This window comes from Phyllobates terribilis, unplaced genomic scaffold (genome assembly GCF_046119375.1).
Source record: "Phyllobates terribilis strain yellow unplaced genomic scaffold, ASM4611937v1 Scaffold_8__6_contigs__length_399053987, whole genome shotgun sequence".
NCBI classification, from domain to species: domain Eukaryota; kingdom Metazoa; phylum Chordata; class Amphibia; order Anura; family Dendrobatidae; genus Phyllobates; species Phyllobates terribilis.
In genome coordinates this window covers 205,584,737-205,612,393 of record NW_027362768.1, presented here as the reverse complement: position 1 = coordinate 205,612,393, position 27,657 = coordinate 205,584,737, and the positions used below count along the sequence as shown (strand labels likewise).

The window sequence follows — 27,657 nt, the reverse complement described above, 5'->3', positions numbered from 1 at the left end:
GTGTGATGCTGTGTCCTTCTCCGCAGCCTCCATGTTCCCTCTGGACGGCGGCCGGCGCGTCTCATGTCCATGACCAGAGCACAGAGACTGCTGCAGCCGCACGGGCCCCCCGACCACCAGGGGCCTATGGATCAGTGGGACCCCAGTGCCCAGGGGAGGCCGCCGATACCCCACAAGAAACGCAGCTGGTATCTGGCATGGAAATACAAACTGAGCAACCAGAGGACGGTGCGGCGAATGTGCCAGGTGAGGGAAACAGTCAGCATGCTGGGAGACAGTCACCACAGCCAGCATGGACTGCTGGGAACAGCGAGTGCAGCTCTGGAGTATAATACAGGAGGTAACTCAGGATCAGTAATGTATGTACACAGTGACTGTACCAGCAGAATAGTGAGTGCAGCTCTGGAGTATAATACAGGAGGTAACTCAGGATCAGTAATGTATGTACACAGTGACTGCACCAGCAGAATAGTGAGTGCAGCTCTGGAGTATAATACAGGATGTAACTCAGGAGCAGTAATGTAATGAATGTACACAGTGACTGCACCAGCAGAATAGTGAGTGCAGCTCTGGAGTATAATACAGGAGGTAACTCAGGATCAGTAATGTAATGTATGTACACAGTGACTGCACCAGCAGAATAGTGAGTGCAGCTCTGGGGTATAATACAGGATGTAACTCAGGATCAGTAATGTAATGTATGTACACAGTGACTGCACCAGCAGAATAGTGAGTGCAGCTCTGGAGTTTAATAGAGGAGGTATCTGGTTTTCGTAGCTGGTGCAGAGCCTGTGATTTCCTTTCATTGTCTGGCGGTTCATGCTGTGGGTATATGTGGCTTCTCCTACAGACGGCCGCCGTTCTCTTCCTGCTCGTCACCGTCATTGTGAACATTAAGCTGATCCTGGAGACGCGGCGCGCGGTGAGTGAGGAGGATGTGGAGCAGGATTACGGTGAGTGCGCCGTTCCTCCGGTTGGCGCCATTCTTCCTCTGCGTCTGTGATGTGCATCGTCTCTTATTTGTGTGATGCAGATGATAACGCACAGAACCTGGAGTTTCCTCACCGAGCCACCGGTGGAAAGAAAGTGCTGGACGTAGAGGTTTACTCCAGCCGCTCCAAGGTTTACATTGCAGTGGACGGGACGGCGGTGAGTGCTCCATTACTGCCATTACCGCCCCGGGTGGACACGTGTCGCTTCCCTGTGGCTTGACCTGCTGGTGATGTAGGGGGTGACATGGCCGCACTTTTACTGGCCCTCAGTGTTAGACACTATGGGCTTCCCGCCCAGCGCTCAGATCGTTGTGTGACCCTTTAATATGATCAACCCTTCAGGACCCTCTAGAGATGAAATCCAGCCAGAATCCTCTGTGTAAGTCTCTATTACTCTCTGATTGACAGGTGCTTGAAGACGAGGTCCGAGAGCAAGGAAGAGGCATCCATGTCATCGTCTTGAATCAGGCAACGGTACGACCTAGTCGAGGGTCGCTGCCTACTGAGGGGGTGACCCTGGTAGTGTGGGCTACGCTCTGATTGACATCTAGAGATGGATAGCTATCAAAAATCAAAATTAATATCCCATGGAGGCCTGGATTTGGAATGGTACTCAAAACCATAGTGTAAAATCAAATTCCAGGCTGATCCAATCCTGGTGTTCTGTGGCAAATGGCAAGCGTCCTGCACGGTGTTGGGCTGTGAGCACAACCCCCATCTGTGGACGTCGGGCCCTCATACCACCCTCATGGAGTCGGTTTCTAACCGTTTGTGTAGACACATGCACATTTGTGGCCTGCTGGAGGTCATTTTGCAGGGCTCTGGCAGTGCTCCTCCTGTTTCTCCTTACACAATGGCGGAGGTAGCGGTCCTGCTGCTGGGTTGTTGCCCTCCTACGGCCCCCTCCACGTCTCCTGGTGTACTGGCCTGTCTCCTGGTAGCGCCTCCAGCCTCTGGACACTACGCTGACAGACACAGCAAACCTTCTTACCACAGCTTGCATTGATGTGCCATCCTGGATGAGCTGCACTACCTGAACAACTTCTGTGGGTTGTAGACACTGCCTCATGCTACTGTACCTCTAGGGGTGAGAGCAATGACAGAATGCAGCTGTTGAACCGCTCCTTTATAGGGGGTATCTTGCTAATTGCCGATCATTTCTACCAGTTGTCTGTTCCATTACACAACAGCAGGAGACATTGATTCACAATCAGTGTCGCTTCATAACTGGACAGGTAGATTTCACAGAAGTGAGATTGACTCGGAGTTACATTGTGGTGTTTAAGTGTTCCCTTTATTTTTTTGACTAGTGTAAATGAATATAAATAATATAATCCTAGTATGATGCCATAGTGGCGGTAGGAGCCTGTGCTGATATCTCCTGCCGTCATATATGGGGTAAGCGCTACAGACAGTGACCCGTCAGATTACAGGTCCGGTGCACCCATGTGATCGGCGTGCGTGGCCATGTCCTCGCATACATAGTGATGTACTGTTCTGTCTGCAGGGCCACGTCATGGCTAAGAGGGTGTTCGACACGTACTCCCCACACGAGGATGAGGCCATGGTCCTGTTTCTTAACATGGTCGCCCGGGGTCGTATTCTCATCTTCACAGTCAAGGTGATTTTCAGAGTTTTCCACTGTCGCACTGCTCATACATGGCGGAGAGCTCCTGTCATCTGGCTGCACCACTGCTCCGTTCACATGAGTCCTCTCTGTCTGGCTGCACTAGTGACATCTGTCTCCGTGTTGCCGCCTCGGGGGGCTTCTTCCTATAAGTCTCTTTTACAGGGTCTGCAGCAGCTCTTCTTCAGGCATCGCTAGACCCTGCTGCCAGGCGACAGCTGCTGGTAGAAAAGGACAAGTTACCGGACTGCGGCCTGGGCAGCGCATCTCAGAAATAAGAGCTGCTGCACAACCTCTTCACAGCCTGCTCTTCTGTGTGGCAGGATGAAGGCTCCTTCCATCTCAAGGACACGGCCAAGAACTTGCTGAAGAGTCTGGGCAGTCAGATAGCGCCGAGTCTTGGCTGGAGGGACATGTGGACATTTGTGGTGAAGAAAGGAGGTAAATCCATGGCGGCGCCTGCTGTGGTGTGAGTGCCGCTCCTCACCAGACGTGTACTGTATTTTGTAGGGCAGATGTATGGGGAGAAACACTCCAAGTCTCCAGCGCTGTCCACGTGGGGAGATCCGGTTCTGCTGAAGACGGACATCCAGTTGGTTCCTCCTGAAGGTGAGATCCCCAGATTCCTCTGGGCCTCTGTCACATGTCTGTGTTTCCGGTACTTGTGGTGTCCGTTTCTTTCACGGGTGACACACGTTCCCATTATAACCTATGGTGATCCTCGCAGCGCGGATGACGAGGGCCAATACTAGCCCATGGGTCAGTGAACAGCACATACAGCACACATGTGCCCTCCGTGTTTAGCATTACAAAGTATAGGAGAAGCCTTGTAATTTCATTCTTTATCCATACTGATCCAAAACACTGATGGCATCGGTACCGGTTTTCTCCGGTACCGGTTTATACGGACGTGAGGCGGAGGCCTAACACAACTTTTCTGTGGCTTAAGCTTACGAACCCTGCCGGTGTGAATGTTGGATTAGACGCGGTCGGAGTTGATGGCGGAGTTAGAAAACTTTGAATTAGGAGAGTAACTGTGTGAAAATTAACTAAGGGGGCTGCAATAACCAGGGGGCAACAGTCCTTTGTCTTTGGCTGGAGAATACCGGTAAATCATTGTCCAGCGTTTTATGTTTAAATGGCAGTGACTATTATAAAATAAGATTCCTCTCCCGTCACCCCCATGGATCCAGGATTGGCTGCAGCGGTGGTCAGTGTGCGTCTGTAAGCAAATACTGTGCAGTCAGATGTCACAGGACCTCTGACAACTGTGATTATGTGCAGAGGTCGGGCGACTGTCACAGCGCGTCAACAGCGGTCCTCAGACATCTGACATTGCAGATCTCTGGATCGGCCGGCGCGGAGTCCACGAGGGTGCAGTCCCTGTCTAAGAAAAGCTCAACTGAATGCTACACAACCCCTAAGTACAGTACAGACCAAAAGTTTGGACACACCTTCTCATTTAAAGATTTTTCTGTATTTTCTTGACTATGGAAATTGTACATTCACGCTGAAGGCATCAAAACTATGAATTACCACATGTGGAATTATATACTTAACAAAAAAGTGTGAAACAACTGAAAATATGTCTTATATTCTAGGGTCTTCACAGTAGCCACCTTTTGCTTTGATGACTGCTTTGCACACTCTTGGCATTCTCTTGATGAGCTTCAAGAGGTAGTCACCAGAAATGGTCTTCCAACAATCTTGAAGGAGTTCCCAGAGATGCTTAGCACTTGTTGGCCCTTTTGCCTTCACTCTGCGGTCCAGCTCACCCCAAATCATCTCGATTGGGTTCAGGTCTGGTGACTGTGGGGGCCAGATCATCTGGCGTAGCCCCCCATCACTCTCCTTCTTGGTCAAATAGCCCTTACACAGCCTGGAGGTGTTTGGGGTCATTGTCCTGTTGAAAAATAAATGATGGTCCAACGAAACGCAAACCGGATGAAATAGCATGCCGCTGCAAGATGCTGTGGTAGCCATGCTGGTTCAGTATGCCTTCAATTTTGAATAAATCCCCAACAGTGTCACCAGCAAAGCCCCCCCACACCATCACACCTCCTCCTCCATGCTTCACGGTGGGAACCAGGCATGTAGAGTCCATCCGTTCACCTTTTCTGTGTCACACAAAGACACGGTGGTTGGAACCAAAGATCTCAAATTTACACTCATCAGACCAAAGCACAGATTTCCACTGGTCTAATGTCCATTCCTTGTGCTCTTTAGCCCAAACAAGTCTCTTCTGCTTGTTGCCTGTCCTTAGCAGCGGTTTCCTAGCAGCTATTTTACCATGAAGGCCTGCTGCACAAAGTCTCCTCTTAACAGTTGTTGTAGAGATGTGTCTGCTGCTAGAACTCTGTGTGGCATTGACCTGGTCTCTAATCTGAGCTGCTGTTAACCTGCGATTTCTGAGGCTGGTGACTCGGATAAACTTATCCTCAGAAGCAGAGGTGACTCTTGGTCTTCCTTTCCTGGGGCGGTCCTCATGTGAGCCTGTTTCTTTGTAGCGCTTGATGGTTTTTGCAACTGCCCTTGGGGACACTTTTAAAGTTTTCCCAATTTTTCGCACTGACTGTGTGAGGGTCGTGATGACATTCCACTCGTCCTCCAGTCACTCCAAATTAAAACTATGAGCATGGGTCAACCATTCAAAGATTGAGTCAGACAACAAGCTGGTTCAAACTCAGAGCATGCTCAGAAGGCTACTGGCAAGCCACGATCTCAGCAATGTTCTGCGTTTATTTTTTACATACACAAACCTAAATACATTACATAATGGGAGGGAAAAGGGGTTGTCCGGGGCGGGGTAAGCCATGAAAGTCCAATGTCTGGCCACTCCTGATTGGTCCACATCTCCTTATCTCAGTCTCTGGGCAGATATTGCAGCCGTCAGCTTATAATCTTGTTTCGTTTCTCTGAAATAAATCTTGGCAACACTGGAACTGTCTTAGTTTAAATTTCGATTTGAATAATACGTAGCAAGGAAAGCTTATTGTTATAAGACACAAAATGGTGGTTAGTACATTAGCAAAAAAGCGTATAAAAGTTACAAAAGTATAAAAGTTACAAATATATATATTCTCTTTTACCCCGACATTCCCCCCTAAACACTAAGCTTTCCTTTGCTTCGGGGCCTTTGAGACTGTCCATGTGTGGGGAGAGGGGAGGTGGATTTCTTCACCCAATCATCTTAGAAGCTGCCCCCTTATGGGACGCCCCCAGACAATCGAGCCCTATCCTGAATGACACATGGAGTTCTCCCAACTGATCCTAAACTGAATCTTTCAATTGGACTTTGTCATGGGGGGTCTGGTCAGGCTTGTTCAAAAGAGTGTATTTCTCTATATAAGGGGACTATGCAGCACAGGACCACCAGGCCCAATACTAGTAGACCTCCCATTACTAGACAAACTTGTTGGAGGAATCCCTTGAGCCCTCCCAACCAACCTGAGAAGAAGGAGGTATCTACCCCTGTGTGGTAGCTGTCCACCCTGGGACAGACAGTAAGCATATGGAAAGGATATAGAAGAAGGTAGTCATCTTTTATAGACTCGTTCTGTCTCTCTTGCAGTGGGAGGCGTGAATCCAGGTGCTCTTGCCCTCAAGCTTCAGAGCCGTCGGGGTGGTGAGAAGCACAGTGTACGCTCCCTCGAACTGCGGCTGGAGGCAGTCTTTCCGGACAAACTTCTTCACATACACTAGATCGCCTGGGATGAAATCATGTACTGCATCACCTGTAGATTCTGGGAGAGAAGCAGATACTGGAGAGCGGGTGTTAGTCAATTCTCTAGACAAGGCAATCACAAATTTTACCACTCTATCATGTGTTTCAGACAACTCTTGGGGCCTAATCTCTCCTATCTTGGATGGGGGTCCCAAACAAAATTTTATAGGGAGTCAGCCCATGTTTGGCCTGAGGAGTGTGTGTGATATGATACAATACTATGGGGAGTAGGTCGGGCCAGGGGAGGGGATGATCTTAGGTCATTTTCAAGAGCTGGGTCTTGAGGGTGGAATTCATTCTCTCCACTTTGCCTGAACTGGCAGGATGGTATGGAGTGTGGAGGCCCAAATCTGTTCCCAACATGTTCCAGAGTTCTTCGTAAATATTTGCTGTGAAAGCTGGTCCTTGATCCGATTCTATGACTTGGGGAACTCCAAATCTGCAGGCAATTTCGGTGATCAGTTTCTTGGCTGTGACTTTAGTAGTCATGTTGACAACCGGGTAGGCCTCGGGCCAGGCTGAGAACATATCCACGGCTACCAAAACGTACTGCTATTTTCCTGCTTTAGGCATTTGGATATGGTTGACTTGTATTCTCTGCCAAGAGTAGTCTGGTTTAGCCAGGTGTTGGAGAGGGACCCGTGCCGTACACGTTGGGTTGCAGGTAGCGCAGACAGAGCAGGATTTTGAGTACGCAGTCACAGTGGAAGAGATTCCGGGTGCAAAGTACAGTTTCTTGATACATGCCAAGGCTTGATTCTTTCCTCTGTGTGTAGGCCCGTGAGCCCATGCTGCCACAGCTGAGTACATGCGTTTAGGCAAGCAAGGCTTCCCATCCACTTGGTAAAGAGTCGAGTTGACCTTTGAATCTTTGCGACCTGCCAGCACGGCTCCTGCCGATTTCCATTGCTTGACTTCTTCAGTGGGGGTCTTCCTTTGTTCCTCATACAATTTTTCTTCAGACATCCTGACCCCCCTGGATTCCACTCGTGTCTCCGCTGGACTTGTATGGTCTTCCGCCGGCTGTTCTTTGGCTCTTGCTCTAGTGAGCGCCACAGCTACGGTTTGCAGGGTCTCCCCCATCTCTTCTTCCTTTTCCTGCCACTTTGATGACACATTCTCCACTGCTGCAGTCTTGGCTGCTTGGTCAGCTAGGTGGTTGCCCCTGGCTTCTCTGGATTCTAGTCTTCCATGAGCCTTGACCTTCATAACAGCAACCTGAATGGGTAGTTCCAGGGCCTTCATTAGGGCCTTAATCCATGAGGCATGTTTCACTGGTGTACCTGCAGCTGTGATGAATCCTCTAGACTTTCACAAGAGTCCAGAATCATTGCAAATTCCATGTCCATACCTGGAATCGGTATATATATATATATATTCGCCTTTGTTCCTGCTGCCAGGTGGCAGGCCTCTGTGAGAGCCACAAGTTCAGCTTCTTGTGCAGACATGTATGGTGGTAGAGTTCAGCCTTGAGGACTGTTAGGTCCGTTGTGACAGCATATCCCGTGTGGAACTTCCCTTGAGGGTCTGCGAAACGGGATCCATCAGTCCATAGGTGCATGGCAGGGTGTGCGAGCGGATGTACCACCGTATTCTCTGGAGCAGAAGTCTCTTCCTGCAAAATTTTTATACAATCATGAGGTTCCACCAATGGACCTTCACCCTCTTCACCTTCCCCCCTAGAAGGTGGAAGCAAAGTGGCAGGATTGATAGTCAGACATCTGGTCAGCTGACTTGTCAAGGAGGATGTGAGCAGCGTGGACCGCCTTAAGGCACGTGGGGGCAGTTCGGGCGACAGGGTCCAGGCGGGCTGAGTAGTAGCCCAAAGGCCGATACTTATGATCATAGCGTTGTGCTAGAACTCCAGAGGCATGACCTTCCGATTCCGAGACAAAAAGGTGAAATGGCTGAGTATAGTCTGGTAAGCCCAAGGCCGGGGCAGAGACAACAGCCTGTTTAAGGCGGTCAAAACATAGTCTGTGTTGATGAGAAACACGTGGATCTTCAGCATGAAGCCAAACTGAGCCTTCATCCTTGAGACAGTCGTACAGAGGTTGCATGAGCTTTGAGACATCAGGGATCCATTGCCTGCAGTAAGTGATGAGGCCAAGGAAAGTCTGCATAGCGGAGTAGGTGGTTGGGAAGGTGATATCCATGATGGCTTGTTTTCTTTCTTCAGTCAGATGTCTAGCACTTTGTGATATACAATGTCCGAGGAAAATGACCTTGGGCAGACACCATTGGACTTTGCCTTTCGAGACTTTACAGTTAGCTGAGTGAAGAAACCAGAGAAGGGATGCTGACATCTCTGGCAAATTTTCTTCAGTGCCACAGAGTAAAGGATCATTCACATACTGTAGAAAGGTGACCTGAGGGTTCTCTTGAACCCATGGCTCCAGAATAGACTTCATAGAATGAGTGAATTGGTTAGGAGAGTTCTGGGCTCCTTGAAAGGTGAAGGCAGAAAGAAACTACGAATCTTCATGTAAGGGTATACTGAAGAAGGCGTTGGCCAGATCTAACACCATAAACAAGGTGGCCGTTGGAGGCACCTGAGACAAAAGGGTGTTTGGGTTGGGTACCACAGGAGTTTCTAAAATGGTAGCTGCATTGACGGCTCTGAGATCCTGAACCAACCGGTATCTTGGAGGCTCTCCCGGAGCGGTTTTCTTTTTTACAGGAAAGAGGGGTGTATTGCATGGAGATACACATCTGACAAGGACTCCTGATTCCAGGAGGGAAGCGATTTGGGTACCCAAGCTTTGTTCTTGTGCAGCCTTGAGGGGGTATTGTGGCAACTGTGGGTACCTGTGTCCAGGCTTGAGGTGTACTCGGACCGGGGGAACTTGCAGGAGGCAGACGTCCTCTGGCCCACTGGACCACAGAGAGTGAGGTATCAAGAAGAGTGTGAGGTTGTATGGTCATCATTATGAGAGGGAAGGCTTTAAGAACACAGCGGTCTTCAGTCCCTTGTTCGGAATGAGGGTCCCGCAAAAGAAGCTCCATACCATGGTTTCCGAAGGTAATTGTTGCCTTCATCCGCTCTAAGAGATCGGCTCCCAACAGGTTGACAGGGCAAGTTTCAGAGACCAAGAATCTTGTGAGTACTTCGGTGAACGGTCCTGCAGACACAGGGACTGTGAGTGGAGAGGAAATATGTTGGCCTTCCACCCCAACACAGGTGAGGGTATCCGGTGATAGGGATACAGAAGGAGGGAGCTGTGCAGAGGAAATGACAGATGTGGCCGCCCCAGTGTCCACCAGGAACTCCAGTGGTTGATGGTCCACCTGTAAAGTGACAGTCCCACAGGCGGCCGTGAGATGCGTAGCCGGGAAAGTGGACACTGGTTGACCGAGCCGTCATTGGCGTGGATGAGATGGTTCACGGGAAGGTCCATGGTTGTGTGGACCGTCACGGAACGACCGGTCATGGTACTGTCTGCGGGTTGGACAGTCTCTGAGAATGTGATTAATGTTACCACACTCCCAACACAACATCCGTCCTTCAGAATCACGAGATTGTCTTCTATTTCTGGATGGTCCCTTGTCATCTCTTCTGTCTTGTTTTCTATATGTGGGAGGAGTATCATCACTTGTGCCTTTAACCATTACCCACTTGATTCCATGTTGGTTGCCAGGGAGTGGGTAACTTTCATGAGCTTAATATACCATGGCAGGTGCGGCTTTCTTCTTTGACTTAGTATCTTTTTCCATTTTTAGCATTGATTTTTGGAAAGCTTTAACGAAGTCCACCGCGTCGTTGAAAGAAGAAGAACGAATCTCGGGCCGTACTCTCAGGACTTCATCTCTGAGAGCGTCTTGTAGGCCATCTACTAGGGCCTGAACCAACAGGGCGGCCTGCGTCTTGACGTGAAAACTGTATCCGAGATCCTCAAAATGCATGCTGAGTCTTGCAGCATATCTTTCCACAGATTCATCAGGGTCTTGTTGAACATCTTGTACAGACCCAGCTTGATCTGACAAGCGATTCTGAGCCCAGGCCTTTAACTGTTTCATGTATTCTAGGCCGGATTCATACGTACTAAGGGATCCTGCTTTTGTGGAATCCATGGCCTTTTGAAAGCTCTCCGTTTTCGGCTAAGTGAGCCTGGCATTCTGCAGCCAGAGTAGAACCAGCAGCAAGGGAAATTTTGCGAGTCAATCCTCCAACATGGCTCATACAGGTGTTTGCAGGGTTGACTATGGCCCCCACCCGAAGTGTAAGGATGTCACCATAGCCTATTGACAGAGTGACAGGGCGTCCTGATGGGTCTACTAGATTACGGGAGCGGCAGGGGTCCCAAACTTCTAAGAGGCTGGGGGGTGGTGTTCTTTCAGCAGTTGCTTGGAGCAAGGGCCGGAGTACGGGTAGTGGATGTGGGGTGGAGGATGCCATAGGAGACGTATGGGGTAAAGGAGGGGGGGGCTGGAGTATCTTGAGCCCATCCCTCATCTGGCTCCGTATCGTCTTGAGTAACAGTATGTTGGCGGAGGGAGAGCAGTCTGGCCTGAAATTCTGGGGAGTTGAGGAGGATATCCCCAGGGTTGTGGGTGACTCCCATAGGAAACAGGGGAAGCGTCTCAGCATCGTGGACTGGAGCAGAGGGTGTCACATTAACTTCAGATGGGTGCTCTGGGCCTGCGGGCTTTTCCACCTGTGCTGGTGGCTGGTAATATGCACCGGACGGATCTAGTAGTGGATATAGGCCGGATTGGGGCTTTCCGGGCCTCCCACAACAAGTAAGAGGTGTAGCAAGATGGAGGTGGGAGTGGGGGTGGGATTGTTCTTGGAGGCAGGAAAAGGTGTAGTAAGATGGCTGTTGGAGGGAGGAGTTAGAGTGGGAGTGGGAATGTTCTTGGAGGCAGGCTGGGCATCGTGCCATGGGCGCCCCCCCCCCCAGACACAGCAGAACTCCGCCCAAAATGGGTTTTGCTCTCCACACACCCGACACATCCACCCCTCCGGTAATTTATTGTTGGCACCATTATAGGGCGGTGGCTGAGGGCTCGGTGTAGTGACAGGCATCAAAGGTGCAACGGCCATTTTGGGGGCACATAACAAATCACATTCTGCAGCTTTCATGTATCCGAACAAAGGCTCGGCATTCTCTGTTCCCCCCTGCACCATCTACTCTAAGATGTGCATGAGCCTGGTGTAGAAGTCCTCACCCAACTTTCCCAACTTCTGTGTAACACATTCTTTCTACACTGAAAACTAAAGCCTGCCTGTACTGGATAAGCTTATCATGTTATACAAATTCCTAACATTCTTCTTGCCTTCTTGCCTTCCCGTAACTCCACTAATTGGCTTAACTCCCACAGCAGCATTCCGCAACTTACGAGATCTTTCAAATTTGAATATACACAACATTTTCTTATAGAATGCAATGATCTGTCGCGACTCAGATCACTGGTGCAGCCGACAGGTCGCCACTCGTCAGTGTAGAGTACCTCTCAATACACTGATAAGATAGAGAGTACCTCTCAATCTATCCCTTCCCTAACCTTGAATGGCGACTTTACAGTACGACTCACCACGGCACCCTGACTGACAGCAGAACCCCTCCTTATGAGGTTTCTCTGTAGAAGACTAAGAGCACCTCTCAATCCGTCTTCTTTCCTACCACGGCACCACCCGTCAGTGTAGAGTACCTCTCAATACACTGATGAGATAGAGAGTACACCTCTCAATCTATCTCCTTTCCTAACCTTGACTTTACAGCAGTCTCTGTGTTAGACGAAGAGCACACCTCAATTCGTCACAGATTCTTTCTCCCTTACACTACAATTCAGGAATGCTTTGAAACTTCGACTATCAGTTACGGGAGGCAGCTATCTAAGAAAAGTACAGTGACCGGGGGAGGAGGAGGTGGTGTGCACACGAGCACGCGCAGGCATGCGACGTCACTCGTTTAACACTTGCTGGTTCAGGACGTGGTGCGGGACGCCTAAGGTCTCACCACTCGACCGGTCACCCACCCAGATCCAACCTGACAACCCAACAGGAACCGCTGCGGCTGACACACAGGCAAGTGAGACATATAAAATACATCTCAACTTACCGTGTTCGATGGAGGTTGATCAGGCCTCAAATTCAGCCACCGCGGTCACCACCAGGGAAATCAGCGATATGGGTCCGGGAGGGCGGCGTACCGCTAGCCACGCCCCACGTTGGGCGCCATTTGTGAGGGTCGTGATGACATTCCACTCGTCCTCCAGTCACTCCAAATTAAGGCTATGAGCATGGGTCAACCATTCAAAGAATGAGTCAGACAACAAGCTGGTTCAAACTCAGAGCACGCTCAAAAGACTACTACAGACAACGTTCTCAGCAATGTTCTGTGTTTATTCCTACATACACAAACCTAAATACACTACATAATGGGGAGGGGAAAGGGGTTGTCCGGGGCGGGGTAAGCCATGAAAGTCCAGTGTGTGGCCACTCCTGATTGGTCCACATCTCCTTATCTCAGTCTCTGGGCAGATATTGCAGCCCTCAGCTTATAATCTTGTTTCGTTTCTCTGAAATAAGTCTTGGCAACACTGGAACTGTCTTAGTTTAAGTTTCGATTTGAGTAATACGTTGCAAGGAAAGCTTATTGTTATATGACACAAAATGGTGCTTAGTACATTAGCAAAAAAGCGTATAAAAGTTACAAAAGTATAAAAGTTACAAATATATATATTCTCTTTTACCCCGACAACTGACCTTCATTTCTTAAAGTAATGATGGCCACTTGTTTTTCTTTACTTAGCTGCTTTTTTCTTGCCATAATACAATTCTAACAGTCTATTCAGTAGGACTATCAGCTGTGTATCCACCTGACTTCTGCACAACACAACTGATGGTCCCAACCCCATTTATAAGGCAAGAAATCCCACTTATTAAATCTGACAGGGCACACCTGTGAAGTGAAGACCATTTCCGGTGACTACCTCTTGAAGCTCATCAAGAGAATGCCAAGAGTGTGCAAAGCAGTCATCAGAGCAAAAGGTGGCTACTTTGAAGAACCTAGAATATAAGACATATTTTCAGTTGTTTCACACTTTTTTGTTAAGTATATAATTCCACATGTGGTAATTCATAGTTTTGATGCCTTCAGTGTGAATGTACAATTTTCATAGTCATGAAAATACAGAAAAATCTCTAAATGAGAAGGTTTGTCCAAACTTTTGGTCTGTACTGTATGTGGTGATGTATTATGAGCTCCCCTGCTACCGGTCATGTGGATTGGGATGTGGTCAGTATAGGGCTTCCCCCTGGCCCTCCAGGATGTTGGGGTTCACTGAATCTTTATTTTTTTTATAATCCTCTGCCATCTCCAGATGCTGAATGCCACTGGCTGGACACGGAGCAGAACCGCCGGCGGAAACACTTCTGCGGCAAAGTAGAGGGATACGGTAGCGTGTGCAGCTGCAAGGACCCAACTCCGATAGAGTTTAACCCCCTAGACGTGAGTATCCGCCTCACATCTGTGCACACTTTTGCACAAGATTGGGGGATGTTCCCCAGCTGGGGGTCCCTACGAAGGAGCCGTGCTCCCACTGCCCATCTCACACCCGCACCCTGCAGGTTTGTTGCAGAAATTGGTAAACAATGGCTTGTGTAAGTATTAACCCCCTTGGCATTTGTTTTATTTTGCTATTTCACAACCTTCATGGTGGTGTTTGGAGATCTCCTCGGTCTTCATGGCGCTGTTTGGAGATCGCCTCGGTCTTCATGGCGCTGTTTGGAGATCGCCTCGGTCTTCATGGCGCTGTTTGGAGATCGCCTCGGTCTTCATGGCGCTGTTTGGAGATCGCCTCGGTCTTCATGGCGCTGTTTGGAGATCGCCTCGGTCTTCATGGCGCTGTTTGGAGATCGCCTCGGTCTTCATGGCGCTGTTTGGAGATCGCCTCGGTCTTCATGGCGCTGTTTGGAGATCGCCTCGGTCTTCATGGCGCTGTTTGGAGATCGCCTCGGTCTTCATGGCGCTGTTTGGAGATCGCCTCGGTCTTCATGGCGCTGTTTGGAGATCGCCTCGGTCTTCATGGCGCTGTTTGGAGATCGCCTCGGTCTTCATGGCGCTGTTTGGAGATCGCCTCGGTCTTCATGGCGCTGTTTGGAGATCGCCTCGGTCTTCATGGCGCTGTTTGGAGATCGCCTCGGTCTTCATGGCGCTGTTTGGAGATCGCCTCGCTGTTCATGGCGCTGTTTGGAGATCGCCTCGGTCTTCACGGCGCTGTCTGGAGATCGCCTCGGTCTTCACGGCGCTGTCTGGAGATCGCCTCGGTCTTCACGGCGCTGTCTGGAGATCGCCTCGGTCTTCACGGCGCTGTCTGGAGATCGCCTCGGTCTTCACGGCGCTGTCTGGAGATCGCCTCGGTCTTCACGGCGCTGTCTGGAGATCGCCTCGGTCTTCACGGCGCTGTCTGGAGATCGCCTCGGTCTTCACGGCGCTGTCTGGAGAGCGCCTCGGTCTTCACGGCGCTGTCTGGAGAGCGCCTCGGTCTTCACGGCGCTGTCTGGAGAGCGCCTCGGTCTTCACGGCGCTGTCTGGAGAGCGCCTCGGTCTTCACGGCGCTGTCTGGAGAGCGCCTCGGTCTTCACGGCGCTGTCTGGAGAGCGCCTCGGTCTTCACGGCGCTGTCTGGAGAGCGCCTCGGTCTTCACGGCGCTGTCTGGAGAGCGCCTCGGTCTTCACGGCGCTGTCTGGAGAGCGCCTCGGTCTTCACGGCGCTGTCTGGAGAGCGCCTCGGTCTTCACGGCGCTGTCTGGAGAGCGCCTCGGTCTTCACGGCGCTGTCTGGAGAGCGCCTCGGTCTTCACGGCGCTGTCTGGTGAATTCATGTGCACATGCCAATTTTTAGTTATTTGATCCCATAAATGTATTTTGTGCCTATATTGTTCTCACTTCACTTAATGAACTTATAGTATTTAGTGCTGATGTAATCCGATTTGTGTGTGATATAAGAATATTTACACACAGGTTGTAATGTAACAAAATAGGTGAAAAGCCGAGGGGGTGAATACTTCCACAAGTCACTGTATGACTGGATGTTCTGCTGTAAATCTGCATCATGTGAACGGTCTCCTGTGGTGAAGATCCTGGATATTCCACCTCTGATCATTTCCAGGATTTGCCTTTTATCCTATTTTTTTTCTTTCAGCTTAAACAAAACAAAGTATTTCATGTTCCAGTCGCGGTGATAGCGGGAAACCGACCTAATTACCTGTACAGGTGAGTGTTGGCCAGGAGGGGGTGCTGTGGTTCCTCACCGCTTAGGGCGGGGGATAATCTGAGACTCGTCTCTTCCAGGATGCTGCGTTCTCTGCTCTCAGCACAAGGAGTTAATCCTCAGATGGTCACGGTCTTCATTGACGGTTACTATGAAGTAAGGAATGGCTGCTTCTCGTAGTCTCGGGCACTATTAGCGGCGCTTTCAGGTGGGCGGGGCTTGTCTACAATCGGCCGCCGCCCCTTTTGCTTTTTCTCTTCATTATCTGTCGTGTCTTCGTGCAGGAACCGATGGACGTGGTCGAGCTGTTTGGGCTGAAAGGCATCCAGCACACACCAATAAGCATCAAGAACGCCCGCGTGGCACAGGTGACCCTGGTGACCCCGTATGACCCTGATGGCGCTGCGCTCCTGGCATTGCGTCCTGTGCGTTGTCCCCCCCACACCTCTGGTGGGGTTATGCCGATGACGTCGGGTTATTTATCCTTGTACTGACATCTTGCCTGTTTTTTCATAGCATTACAAAGCGAGCCTGACTGCCACCTTCAACCTGCACCCAGTGAGTGTCCGCTCGTAATACCCTGAACACCCCAACTCCTGATGTCCTCTCTGCGGGGTCCCAGCACGTACCACACGGGGGTCAGGGGTGCAGTGCTGCAATTACACCACCAATATCTGGGGGTTTGACTGACCCTGTTGGCCTGCAAACCACAGTGCCCCGCCTGTCAGCTGCGGGGAACCTAGGGTGACTGGTGTGTTGACTAAAAACGCCAACATCTTGGTGCATGCAGCTAAAACAGTTAACCTCTCGTTGGGGCTCTGTTCACACCTGCAGTTATGGTTCAGCGGTTCATCTGTAGCTCCGTATATTCACGATCAAGCTAGAAAGCAGAGAATCTGGTGATCGCTCCATGGCACTTACAGATTATCATCTTTTTATTCTTTCCCTACATTCTCAGGACGCCAAGTTCGTTGTTGTTCTGGAAGAAGACTTGGACGTCTCAGTGGATTTCTTCAGGTAACTTCTGATTAATGAACGGTAACAGAGATCTGTCTGGTCACACGTGGGGTCTGTGCTGGGGTCCGTAGTGTCCAGTGTCTGGTCACACGTGGGGTCTGTGCTGGGGTCTGTAGCGTCTGGTCACACTTGGAGTCTGGGCTGGGGTCTGTAGCGTCCTGTGTCTGGTCACACGTGGGGTCTGTGCTGGGGTCTGTAGCGTCCTGTGTCTGGTCACACGTGGGGTCTGTGCTGGGGTCTGTAGCGTCCTGTGTCTGGTCACACGTGGGGTCTGTGCTGGGGTCAGTAGTGTCTGGTCACACGTGGGGTCTGTGCTGGGGTCCGTAGTGTCCGGTGTCTGGTCACACGTGGGGTCTGTGCTGGGGTCTGTAGCGTCCTGTGTCTGGTCACACGTGGGGTCTGTGCTGGGGTCAGTAGTGTCCGGCGTCTGGTCACACGTGGGGTCTGTGCTGGGGTCTGTAGCGTCCTGTGTCTGGTCACACGTGGGGTCTGTAGTGTCCTGTGTCTGGTCACACGTGGGGTCTGTGCTGGGGTCTGTAGCGTCCTGTGTCTGGTCACACGTGGGGTCTGTGCTGGGGTCTGTAGCGTCCTGTGTCTGGTCACACGTGGGGTCTGTGCTGGGGTCAGTAGTGTCCGGCGTCTGGTCACACGTGGGGTCTGTGCTGGGGTCTGTAGCGTCCTGTGTCTGGTCACACGTGGGGTCACACGTGGGGTCTGTAGCGTCCTGTGTCTGGTCACACGTGGGGTCTGTAGCGTCCTGTGTCTGGTCACACGTGGGGTCTGTGCTGGGGCCTGTAGTGTCCGGCGTCTGGTCACACGTGGGGTCTGTGCTGGGGTCTGTAGCGTCTGGTCACACGTGGGGTCTGTGCTGGGGTCTGTAGCGTCCTGTGTCTGGTCACACGTGGGGTCTGTGCTGGGGTCAGTAGTGTCCGGCGTCTGGTCACACATGGGGTCTGTGCTGGGGTCTGTAGCGTCCTGTGTCTGGTCACACGTGGGGTCTGTGCTGGGGTCTGTAGCGTCCTGTGTCTGGTCACACGTGGGGTCTGTGCTGGGGTCTGTAGCGTCTGGTCACACGTGGGGTCTGTGCTGGGGTCTGTAGCGTCCTGTGTCTGGTCACACGTGGGGTCTGTGCTGGGGTCAGTAGTGTCCGGCGTCTGGTCACACGTGGGGTCTGTGCTGGGGTCTGTAGCGTCCTGTGTCTGGTCACACGTGGGGTCTGTGCTGGGGTCTGTAGCGTCCTGTGTCTGGTCACACGTGGGGTCTGTGCTGGGGTCTGTAGCGTCCTGTGTCTGGTCACACGTGGGGTCTGTGCTGGGGCCTGTAGTGTCCGGCGTCTGGTCACACGTGGGGTCTGTGCTGGGGTCTGTAGTGTCTGGTCACACGTGGGGTCTGTAGTGTCCTGTGTCTGGTCACACGTGGGGTCTGTGCTGGGGTCTGTAGTGTCCGGCGTCTGGTCACACATGGGGTCTGTAGTGTCCTGTGTCTGGTCACACATGGGGTCTGTGCTGGGGTCTGTAGTGTCCTGTGTCTGGTCACACGTGGGGTCTGTGCTGGGATCTGTAGCGTCCTGTGTCTGGTCACACGTGGGGTCTGTGCTGGGGTCTGTAGTGTCCTGTGTCTGGTCACACATGGGGTCTGTGCTGGGGTCTGTAGCGTCCTGTGTCTGGTCACACGTGGGGTCTGTAGCGTCCTGTGTCTGGTCACACGTGGGGTCTGTGCTGGGGTCTGTAGTGTCCTGTGTCTGGTCACACGTGGGGTCTGTGCTGGGGTCTGTAGTGTCCTGTGTCTGGTCACACGTGGCGTCTATGCTGGGGTCTGTAGTGTCCTGTGTCTGGTCACACATGGGGTCTGTGCTGGGGTCTGTAGTGTCCTGTGTCTGGTCACACGTGGGGTCTGTACTGGGGTCTGTAGTGTCCTGTGTCTGGTCACACGTGGGGTCTGTGCTGGGGTCTGTAGCGTCCTGTGCCTGGTCACACGTGGGGTCTGTAGCGTCCTGTGTCTGGTCACACGTGGGGTCTGTAGCGTCCTGTGTCTCGTCACACGTGGGGTCTGTGCTGGGGTCTGTAGTGTCCTGTGTCTGGTCACACGTGGGGTCTGTGCTGGGGTCTGTAGCGTCCTGTGTCTGGTCACACGTGGGGTCTGTAGCGTCCTGTGTCTGGTCACACGTGGGGTCTGTGCTGGGGTCTGTAGTGTCCTGTGTCTGGTCACACGTGGGGTCTGTAGCGTCCTGTGTCTGGTCACACGTGGGGTCTGTGCTGGGGTCTGTAGTGTCCTGTGTCTGGTCACACGTGGGGTCTGTGCTGGGGTCTGTAGTGTCCTGTGTCTGGTCACACGTGGGGTCTGTGCTGGGGTCTGTAGCGTCCTGTGTCTGGTCACACGTGGGGTCTGTGCTGGGGTCTGTAGCGTCCTGTGTCTGGTCACACATGGGGTCTGTAGCGTCCTGTGTCTGGTCACACGTGGGGTCTGTGCTGGGGTCTGTAGTGTCCTGTGTCTGGTCACACGTGGGGTCTGTGCTGGGGTCTGTAGTGTCCTGTGTCTGGTCACACGTGGGGTCTGTGCTGGGGTCTGTAGCGTCCTGTGTCTGGTCACACGTGGGGTCTGTGCTGGGGTCTGTAGTGTCCTGTGTCTGGTCACACGTGGGGTCTGTGCTGGGTCTGTAGTGTCCGGCGTCTGGTCACACGTGGGGTCTGTAGCGTCCTGTGTCTGGTCACACGTGGGGTCTGTGCTGGGGTCTGTAGTGTCCTGTGTCTGGTCACACGTGGGGTCTGTAGCGTCCTGTGTCTGGTCACACGTGGGGTCTGTGCTGGGGTCTGTAGTGTCCTGTGTCTGGTCACACGTGGGGTCTGTGCTGGGGTCTGTAGCGTCCTGTGTCTGGTCACACGTGGGGTCTGTGCTGGGGTCTGTAGCGTCCTGTGTCTGGTCACACATGGGGTCTGTAGCGTCCTGTGTCTGGTCACACGTGGGGTCTGTGCTGGGGCCTGTAGTGTCCGGCGTCTGGTCACACGTGGGGTCTGTGCTGGGGTCTGTAGCGTCCTGTGTCTGGTCACACGTGGGGTCTGTGCTGGGGTCTGTAGCATCCTGTGTCTGGTGACACGTGGGGTCTGTGCTGGGGTCTGTAGCGTCCTGTGTCTGGTCACACGTGGGGTCTGTGCTGGGGTCTGTAGTGTCCGGCGTCTGGTCACACGTGGGGTCTGTGCTGGGGCCTGTAGTGTCCGGCGTCTGGTCACACGTGGGGTCTGTGCTGGGGTCTGTAGTATCCTGTGTCTGGTCACACGTGTGGTCTGTAGTGTCCGGCGTCTGGTCACACGTGGGGTCTGTGCTGGGGCCTGTAGTGTCCGGCGTCTGGTCACACGTGGGGTCTGTGCTGGGGTCTGTAGCGTCCTGTGTCTGGTCACACATGGGGTCTGTGCTGGGGTCTGTAGCGTCCTGTGTCTGGTCACACGTGGGGTCTGTGCTGGGGCCTGTAGTGTCCGGCGTCTGGTCACACGTGGGGTCTGTGCTGGGGCCTGTAGTGTCCGGCGTCTGGTCACACGTGGGGTCTGTGCTGGGGTCTGTAGCGTCCTGTGTCTGGTCACACGTGGGGTCTGTGCTGGGGCCTGTAGTGTCTGGTCACACGTGGGGTCTGTGCTGGGGTCTGTAGTGTCCGGCGTCTGGTCACACGTGGGGTCTGTGCTGGGGTCTGTAGTGTCCTGTGTCTGGTCACACGTGTGGTCTGTGCTGGGGTCTGTAGTGTCCTGTGTCTGGTCACACGTGGGGTCTGTGCTGGGGTCTGTAGTGTCCTGTGTCTGGTCACACGTGGGGTCTGTAGCGTCTTGTGTCTGGTCACACGTGGGGTCTGTAGCGTCCTGTGTCTGGTCACACGTGGGGTCTGTGCTGGGGTCTGTAGCGTCCTGTGTCTGGTCACATGTGGGGTCTGTGCTGGGGTCTGTAGCGTCCTGTGTCTGGTCACACGTGGGGTCTGTGCTGGGGTCTGTAGTGTCCGGCGTCTGGTCACACGTGGGGTCTGTAGTGTCCTGTGTCTGGTCACATGTGGGGTCTGTGCTGGGGTCTGTAGCGTCCTGTGTCTGGTCACACGTGGGGTCTGTGCTGGGGTCTGTAGTGTCCGGCGTCTGGTCACACGTGGGGTCTGTGCTGGGGTCTGTAGCATCCTGTGTCTGGTCACACGTGGGGTCTGTGCTGCGGTCTGTAGTGTCCGGCGTCTGTTCACACGTGGGGTCTGTGCTGGGGTCTGTAGTGTCCGGCGTCTGGTCACACGTGGGGTCTGTAGTGTCCTGTGTCTGGTCACACATGGGGTCTGTGCTGGGGTCTGTAGTGTCCTGTGTCTGGTCACACGTGGGGTCTGTAGTGTCCTGTGTCTGGTCACACGTGGGGTCTGTAGCGTCCTGTGTCTGGTCACACGTGGGGTCTGTGCTGGGGTCTGTAGCGTCCTGTGTCTGGTCACACGTGGGGTCTGTGCTGGGGTCTGTAGTGTCCTGTGTCTGGTCACACGTGGGGTCTGTGCTGGGGTCTGTAGCGTCCTGTGTCTGGTCACACGTGGGGTCTGTGCTGGGGTCTGTAGCGTCCTGTGTCTGGTCACACGTGGGGTCTGTGCTGGGGTCTGTAGCGTCCTGTGTCTGGTCACACGTGGGGTCTGTGCTTGGGTCTGTAGCGTCCTGTGTCTGGTCACACGTGGGGTCTGTGCTGGGGCCTGTAGCGTCCTGTGTCTGGTCACACGTGGGGTCTGTGCTGGGGTCTGTAGTGTCTGGTCACACGTGGGGTCTGTGCTGGGGTCTGTAGCGTCCTGTGTCTGGTCACACGTGGGGTCTGTGCTGGGGTCTGTAGTGTCTGGTCACACGTGGGGTCTGTGCTGGGGTCTGTAGCGTCCTGTGTCTGGTCACACGTGGGGTCTGTGCTGGGGCCTGTAGTGTCTGGTCACACGTGGGGTCTGTGCTGGGGTCTGTAGTGTCCGGCGTCTGGTCACACGTGGGGTCTGTGCTGGGGTCTGTAGTGTCCTGTGTCTGGTCACACGTGTGGTCTGTGCTGGGGTCTGTAGTGTCCTGTGTCTGGTCACACGTGGGGTCTGTGCTGGGGTCTGTAGTGTCCTGTGTCTGGTCACACGTGGGGTCTGTAGCGTCCTGTGTCTGGTCACACGTGGGGTCTGTGCTGGGGTCTGTAGCGTCCTGTGTCTGGTCACACATGGGGTCTGTAGCGTCCTGTGTCTGGTCACACGTGGGGTCTGTGCTGGGGTCTGTAGTGTCCTGTGTCTGGTCACACGTGGGGTCTGTGCTGGGGTCTGTAGTGTCCTGTGTCTGGTCACACGTGGGGTCTGTGCTGGGGTCTGTAGCGTCCTGTGTCTGGTCACACGTGGGGTCTGTGCTGGGGTCTGTAGTGTCCTGTGTCTGGTCACACGTGGGGTCTGTGCTGGGTCTGTAGTGTCCGGCGTCTGGTCACACGTGGGGTCTGTAGCGTCCTGTGTCTGGTCACACGTGGGGTCTGTGCTGGGGTCTGTAGTGTCCTGTGTCTGGTCACACGTGGGGTCTGTAGCGTCCTGTGTCTGGTCACACGTGGGGTCTGTGCTGGGGTCTGTAGTGTCCTGTGTCTGGTCACACGTGGGGTCTGTGCTGGGGTCTGTAGCGTCCTGTGTCTGGTCACACGTGGGGTCTGTGCTGGGGTCTGTAGCGTCCTGTGTCTGGTCACACATGGGGTCTGTAGCGTCCTGTGTCTGGTCACACGTGGGGTCTGTGCTGGGGCCTGTAGTGTCCGGCGTCTGGTCACACGTGGGGTCTGTGCTGGGGTCTGTAGCGTCCTGTGTCTGGTCACACGTGGGGTCTGTGCTGGGGTCTGTAGCATCCTGTGTCTGGTGACACGTGGGGTCTGTGCTGGGGTCTGTAGCGTCCTGTGTCTGGTCACACGTGGGGTCTGTGCTGGGGTCTGTAGTGTCCGGCGTCTGGTCACACGTGGGGTCTGTGCTGGGGCCTGTAGTGTCCGGCGTCTGGTCACACGTGGGGTCTGTGCTGGGGTCTGTAGCGTCCTGTGTCTGGTCACACGTGGGGTCTGTGCTGGGGCCTGTAGTGTCTGGTCACACGTGGGGTCTGTGCTGGGGTCTGTAGTGTCCGGCGTCTGGTCACACGTGGGGTCTGTGCTGGGGTCTGTAGTGTCCTGTGTCTGGTCACACGTGTGGTCTGTGCTGGGGTCTGTAGTGTCCTGTGTCTGGTCACACGTGGGGTCTGTGCTGGGGTCTGTAGTGTCCTGTGTCTGGTCACACGTGGGGTCTGTAGCGTCTTGTGTCTGGTCACACGTGGGGTCTGTAGCGTCCTGTGTCTGGTCACACGTGGGGTCTGTGCTGGGGTCTGTAGCGTCCTGTGTCTGGTCACATGTGGGGTCTGTGCTGGGGTCTGTAGCGTCCTGTGTCTGGTCACACGTGGGGTCTGTGCTGGGGTCTGTAGTGTCCGGCGTCTGGTCACACGTGGGGTCTGTAGTGTCCTGTGTCTGGTCACATGTGGGGTCTGTGCTGGGGTCTGTAGCGTCCTGTGTCTGGTCACACGTGGGGTCTGTGCTGGGGTCTGTAGTGTCCGGCGTCTGGTCACACGTGGGGTCTGTGCTGGGGTCTGTAGCATCCTGTGTCTGGTCACACGTGGGGTCTGTGCTGCGGTCTGTAGTGTCCGGCGTCTGTTCACACGTGGGGTCTGTGCTGGGGTCTGTAGTGTCCGGCGTCTGGTCACACGTGGGGTCTGTAGTGTCCTGTGTCTGGTCACACATGGGGTCTGTGCTGGGGTCTGTAGTGTCCTGTGTCTGGTCACACGTGGGGTCTGTAGTGTCCTGTGTCTGGTCACACGTGGGGTCTGTAGCGTCCTGTGTCTGGTCACACGTGGGGTCTGTGCTGGGGTCTGTAGCGTCCTGTGTCTGGTCACACGTGGGGTCTGTGCTGGGGTCTGTAGTGTCCTGTGTCTGGTCACACGTGGGGTCTGTGCTGGGGTCTGTAGCGTCCTGTGTCTGGTCACACGTGGGGTCTGTGCTGGGGTCTGTAGCGTCCTGTGTCTGGTCACACGTGGGGTCTGTGCTGGGGTCTGTAGCGTCCTGTGTCTGGTCACACGTGGGGTCTGTGCTTGGGTCTGTAGCGTCCTGTGTCTGGTCACACGTGGGGTCTGTGCTGGGGCCTGTAGTGTCCGGCGTCTGGTCACACGTGGGGTCTGTGCTGGGGTCTGTAGCGTCCTGTGTCTGGTCACACGTGGGGTCTGTGCTGGGGTCTGTAGTGTCTGGTCACACGTGGGGTCTGTGCTGGGGTCTGTAGCGTCCTGTGTCTGGTCACACGTGGGGTCTGTGCTGGGGCCTGTAGTGTCTGGTCACACGTGGGGTCTGTGCTGGGGTCTGTAGTGTCCGGCGTCTGGTCACACGTGGGGTCTGTGCTGGGGTCTGTAGTGTCCTGTGTCTGGTCACACGTGTGGTCTGTGCTGGGGTCTGTAGTGTCCTGTGTCTGGTCACACGTGGGGTCTGTGCTGGGGTCTGTAGTGTCCTGTGTCTGGTCACACGTGGGGTCTGTGCTGGGGTCTGTAGCGTCCTGTGTCTGGTCACACGTGGGGTCTGTGCTGGGGTCTGTAGCGTCCTGTGTCTGGTCACACATGGGGTCTGTAGCGTCCTGTGTCTGGTCACACGTGGGGTCTGTGCTGGGGTCTGTAGTGTCCTGTGTCTGGTCACACGTGGGGTCTGTGCTGGGGTCTGTAGTGTCCTGTGTCTGGTCACACGTGGGGTCTGTGCTGGGGTCTGTAGCGTCCTGTGTCTGGTCACACGTGGGGTCTGTGCTGGGGTCTGTAGTGTCCTGTGTCTGGTCACACGTGGGGTCTGTGCTGGGTCTGTAGTGTCCGGCGTCTGGTCACACGTGGGGTCTGTAGCGTCCTGTGTCTGGTCACACGTGGGGTCTGTGCTGGGGTCTGTAGTGTCCTGTGTCTGGTCACACGTGGGGTCTGTAGCGTCCTGTGTCTGGTCACACGTGGGGTCTGTGCTGGGGTCTGTAGTGTCCTGTGTCTGGTCACACGTGGGGTCTGTGCTGGGGTCTGTAGCGTCCTGTGTCTGGTCACACGTGGGGTCTGTGCTGGGGTCTGTAGCGTCCTGTGTCTGGTCACACATGGGGTCTGTAGCGTCCTGTGTCTGGTCACACGTGGGGTCTGTGCTGGGGCCTGTAGTGTCCGGCGTCTGGTCACACGTGGGGTCTGTGCTGGGGTCTGTAGCGTCCTGTGTCTGGTCACACGTGGGGTCTGTGCTGGGGTCTGTAGCATCCTGTGTCTGGTGACACGTGGGGTCTGTGCTGGGGTCTGTAGCGTCCTGTGTCTGGTCACACGTGGGGTCTGTGCTGGGGTCTGTAGTGTCCGGCGTCTGGTCACACGTGGGGTCTGTGCTGGGGCCTGTAGTGTCCGGCGTCTGGTCACACGTGGGGTCTGTGCTGGGGTCTGTAGTGTCCTGTGTCTGGTCACACGTGTGGTCTGTAGTGTCCGGCGTCTGGTCACACGTGGGGTCTGTGCTGGGGCCTGTAGTGTCCGGCGTCTGGTCACACGTGGGGTCTGTGCTGGGGTCTGTAGCGTCCTGTGTCTGGTCACACATGGGGTCTGTGCTGGGGTCTGTAGCGTCCTGTGTCTGGTCACACGTGGGGTCTGTGCTGGGGCCTGTAGTGTCCGGCGTCTGGTCACACGTGGGGTCTGTGCTGGGGCCTGTAGTGTCCGGCGTCTGGTCACACGTGGGGTCTGTGCTGGGGTCTGTAGCGTCCTGTGTCTGGTCACACGTGGGGTCTGTGCTGGGGCCTGTAGTGTCTGGTCACACGTGGGGTCTGTGCTGGGGTCTGTAGTGTCCGGCGTCTGGTCACACGTGGGGTCTGTGCTGGGGTCTGTAGTGTCCTGTGTCTGGTCACACGTGTGGTCTGTGCTGGGGTCTGTAGTGTCCTGTGTCTGGTCACACGTGGGGTCTGTGCTGGGGTCTGTAGTGTCCTGTGTCTGGTCACACGTGGGGTCTGTAGCGTCTTGTGTCTGGTCACACGTGGGGTCTGTAGCGTCCTGTGTCTGGTCACACGTGGGGTCTGTGCTGGGGTCTGTAGCGTCCTGTGTCTGGTCACATGTGGGGTCTGTGCTGGGGTCTGTAGCGTCCTGTGTCTGGTCACACGTGGGGTCTGTGCTGGGGTCTGTAGTGTCCGGCGTCTGGTCACACGTGGGGTCTGTAGTGTCCTGTGTCTGGTCACATGTGGGGTCTGTGCTGGGGTCTGTAGCGTCCTGTGTCTGGTCACACGTGGGGTCTGTGCTGGGGTCTGTAGTGTCCGGCGTCTGGTCACACGTGGGGTCTGTGCTGGGGTCTGTAGCATCCTGTGTCTGGTCACACGTGGGGTCTGTGCTGCGGTCTGTAGTGTCCGGCGTCTGTTCACACGTGGGGTCTGTGCTGGGGTCTGTAGTGTCCGGCGTCTGGTCACACGTGGGGTCTGTAGTGTCCTGTGTCTGGTCACACATGGGGTCTGTGCTGGGGTCTGTAGTGTCCTGTGTCTGGTCACACGTGGGGTCTGTAGCGTCTTGTGTCTGGTCACACGTGGGGTCTGTAGCGTCCTGTGTCTGGTCACACGTGGGGTCTGTGCTGGGGTCTGTAGCGTCCTGTGTCTGGTCACATGTGGGGTCTGTGCTGGGGTCTGTAGCGTCCTGTGTCTGGTCACACGTGGGGTCTGTGCTGGGGTCTGTAGTGTCCGGCGTCTGGTCACACGTGGGGTCTGTAGTGTCCTGTGTCTGGTCACATGTGGGGTCTGTGCTGGGGTCTGTAGCGTCCTGTGTCTGGTCACACGTGGGGTCTGTGCTGGGGTCTGTAGTGTCCGGCGTCTGGTCACACGTGGGGTCTGTGCTGGGGTCTGTAGCATCCTGTGTCTGGTCACACGTGGGGTCTGTGCTGCGGTCTGTAGTGTCCGGCGTCTGTTCACACGTGGGGTCTGTGCTGGGGTCTGTAGTGTCCGGCGTCTGGTCACACGTGGGGTCTGTAGTGTCCTGTGTCTGGTCACACATGGGGTCTGTGCTGGGGTCTGTAGTGTCCTGTGTCTGGTCACACGTGGGGTCTGTAGTGTCCTGTGTCTGGTCACACGTGGGGTCTGTAGCGTCCTGTGTCTGGTCACACGTGGGGTCTGTGCTGGGGTCTGTAGCGTCCTGTGTCTGGTCACACGTGGGGTCTGTGCTGGGGTCTGTAGTGTCCTGTGTCTGGTCACACGTGGGGTCTGTGCTGGGGTCTGTAGCGTCCTGTGTCTGGTCACACGTGGGGTCTGTGCTGGGGTCTGTAGCGTCCTGTGTCTGGTCACACGTGGGGTCTGTGCTGGGGTCTGTAGCGTCCTGTGTCTGGTCACACGTGGGGTCTGTGCTTGGGTCTGTAGCGTCCTGTGTCTGGTCACACGTGGGGTCTGTGCTGGGGCCTGTAGTGTCCGGCGTCTGGTCACACGTGGGGTCTGTGCTGGGGTCTGTAGCGTCCTGTGTCTGGTCACACGTGGGGTCTGTGCTGGGGTCTGTAGTGTCTGGTCACACGTGGGGTCTGTGCTGGGGTCTGTAGCGTCCTGTGTCTGGTCACACGTGGGGTCTGTGCTGGGGCCTGTAGTGTCTGGTCACACGTGGGGTCTGTGCTGGGGTCTGTAGTGTCCGGCGTCTGGTCACACGTGGGGTCTGTGCTGGGGTCTGTAGTGTCCTGTGTCTGGTCACACGTGTGGTCTGTGCTGGGGTCTGTAGTGTCCTGTGTCTGGTCACACGTGGGGTCTGTGCTGGGGTCTGTAGTGTCCTGTGTCTGGTCACACGTGGGGTCTGTGCTGGGGTCTGTAGCGTCCTGTGTCTGGTCACACGTGGGGTCTGTGCTGGGGTCTGTAGCGTCCTGTGTCTGGTCACACATGGGGTCTGTAGCGTCCTGTGTCTGGTCACACGTGGGGTCTGTGCTGGGGTCTGTAGTGTCCTGTGTCTGGTCACACGTGGGGTCTGTGCTGGGGTCTGTAGTGTCCTGTGTCTGGTCACACGTGGGGTCTGTGCTGGGGTCTGTAGTGTCCGGCGTCTGGTCACACGTGGGGTCTGTAGCGTCCTGTGTCTGGTCACACGTGGGGTCTGTGCTGGGG

The 27,657-nt window shown here is 54.6% G+C and overlaps 1 protein-coding gene across 2 annotated transcripts in view; it reads left to right on the top strand.

The window, feature by feature from the left end:
• POMGNT1 (protein O-linked mannose N-acetylglucosaminyltransferase 1 (beta 1,2-)) overlaps positions 1 to 27,657 on the top strand; it is a 95,428-nt gene that overhangs the window by 3,563 nt on the left and 64,208 nt on the right. For both annotated transcript variants that reach the window (XM_073644050.1, XM_073644049.1), the window contains exons 2-14: positions 27 to 246; positions 851 to 953; positions 1,034 to 1,149; positions 1,401 to 1,466; positions 2,500 to 2,613; positions 2,943 to 3,060; positions 3,130 to 3,228; positions 13,670 to 13,797; positions 15,492 to 15,562; positions 15,641 to 15,716; positions 15,845 to 15,928; positions 16,077 to 16,118; positions 16,519 to 16,577. In XM_073644050.1, coding sequence (XP_073500151.1) covers positions 64 to 246; positions 851 to 953; positions 1,034 to 1,149; positions 1,401 to 1,466; positions 2,500 to 2,613; positions 2,943 to 3,060; positions 3,130 to 3,228; positions 13,670 to 13,797; positions 15,492 to 15,562; positions 15,641 to 15,716; positions 15,845 to 15,928; positions 16,077 to 16,118; positions 16,519 to 16,577 — 1,259 coding nt within the window. In that variant the 5' untranslated portion in view covers positions 27 to 63. The remainder of the gene's footprint in view (positions 1 to 26; positions 247 to 850; positions 954 to 1,033; positions 1,150 to 1,400; positions 1,467 to 2,499; positions 2,614 to 2,942; positions 3,061 to 3,129; positions 3,229 to 13,669; positions 13,798 to 15,491; positions 15,563 to 15,640; positions 15,717 to 15,844; positions 15,929 to 16,076; positions 16,119 to 16,518; positions 16,578 to 27,657) is intronic.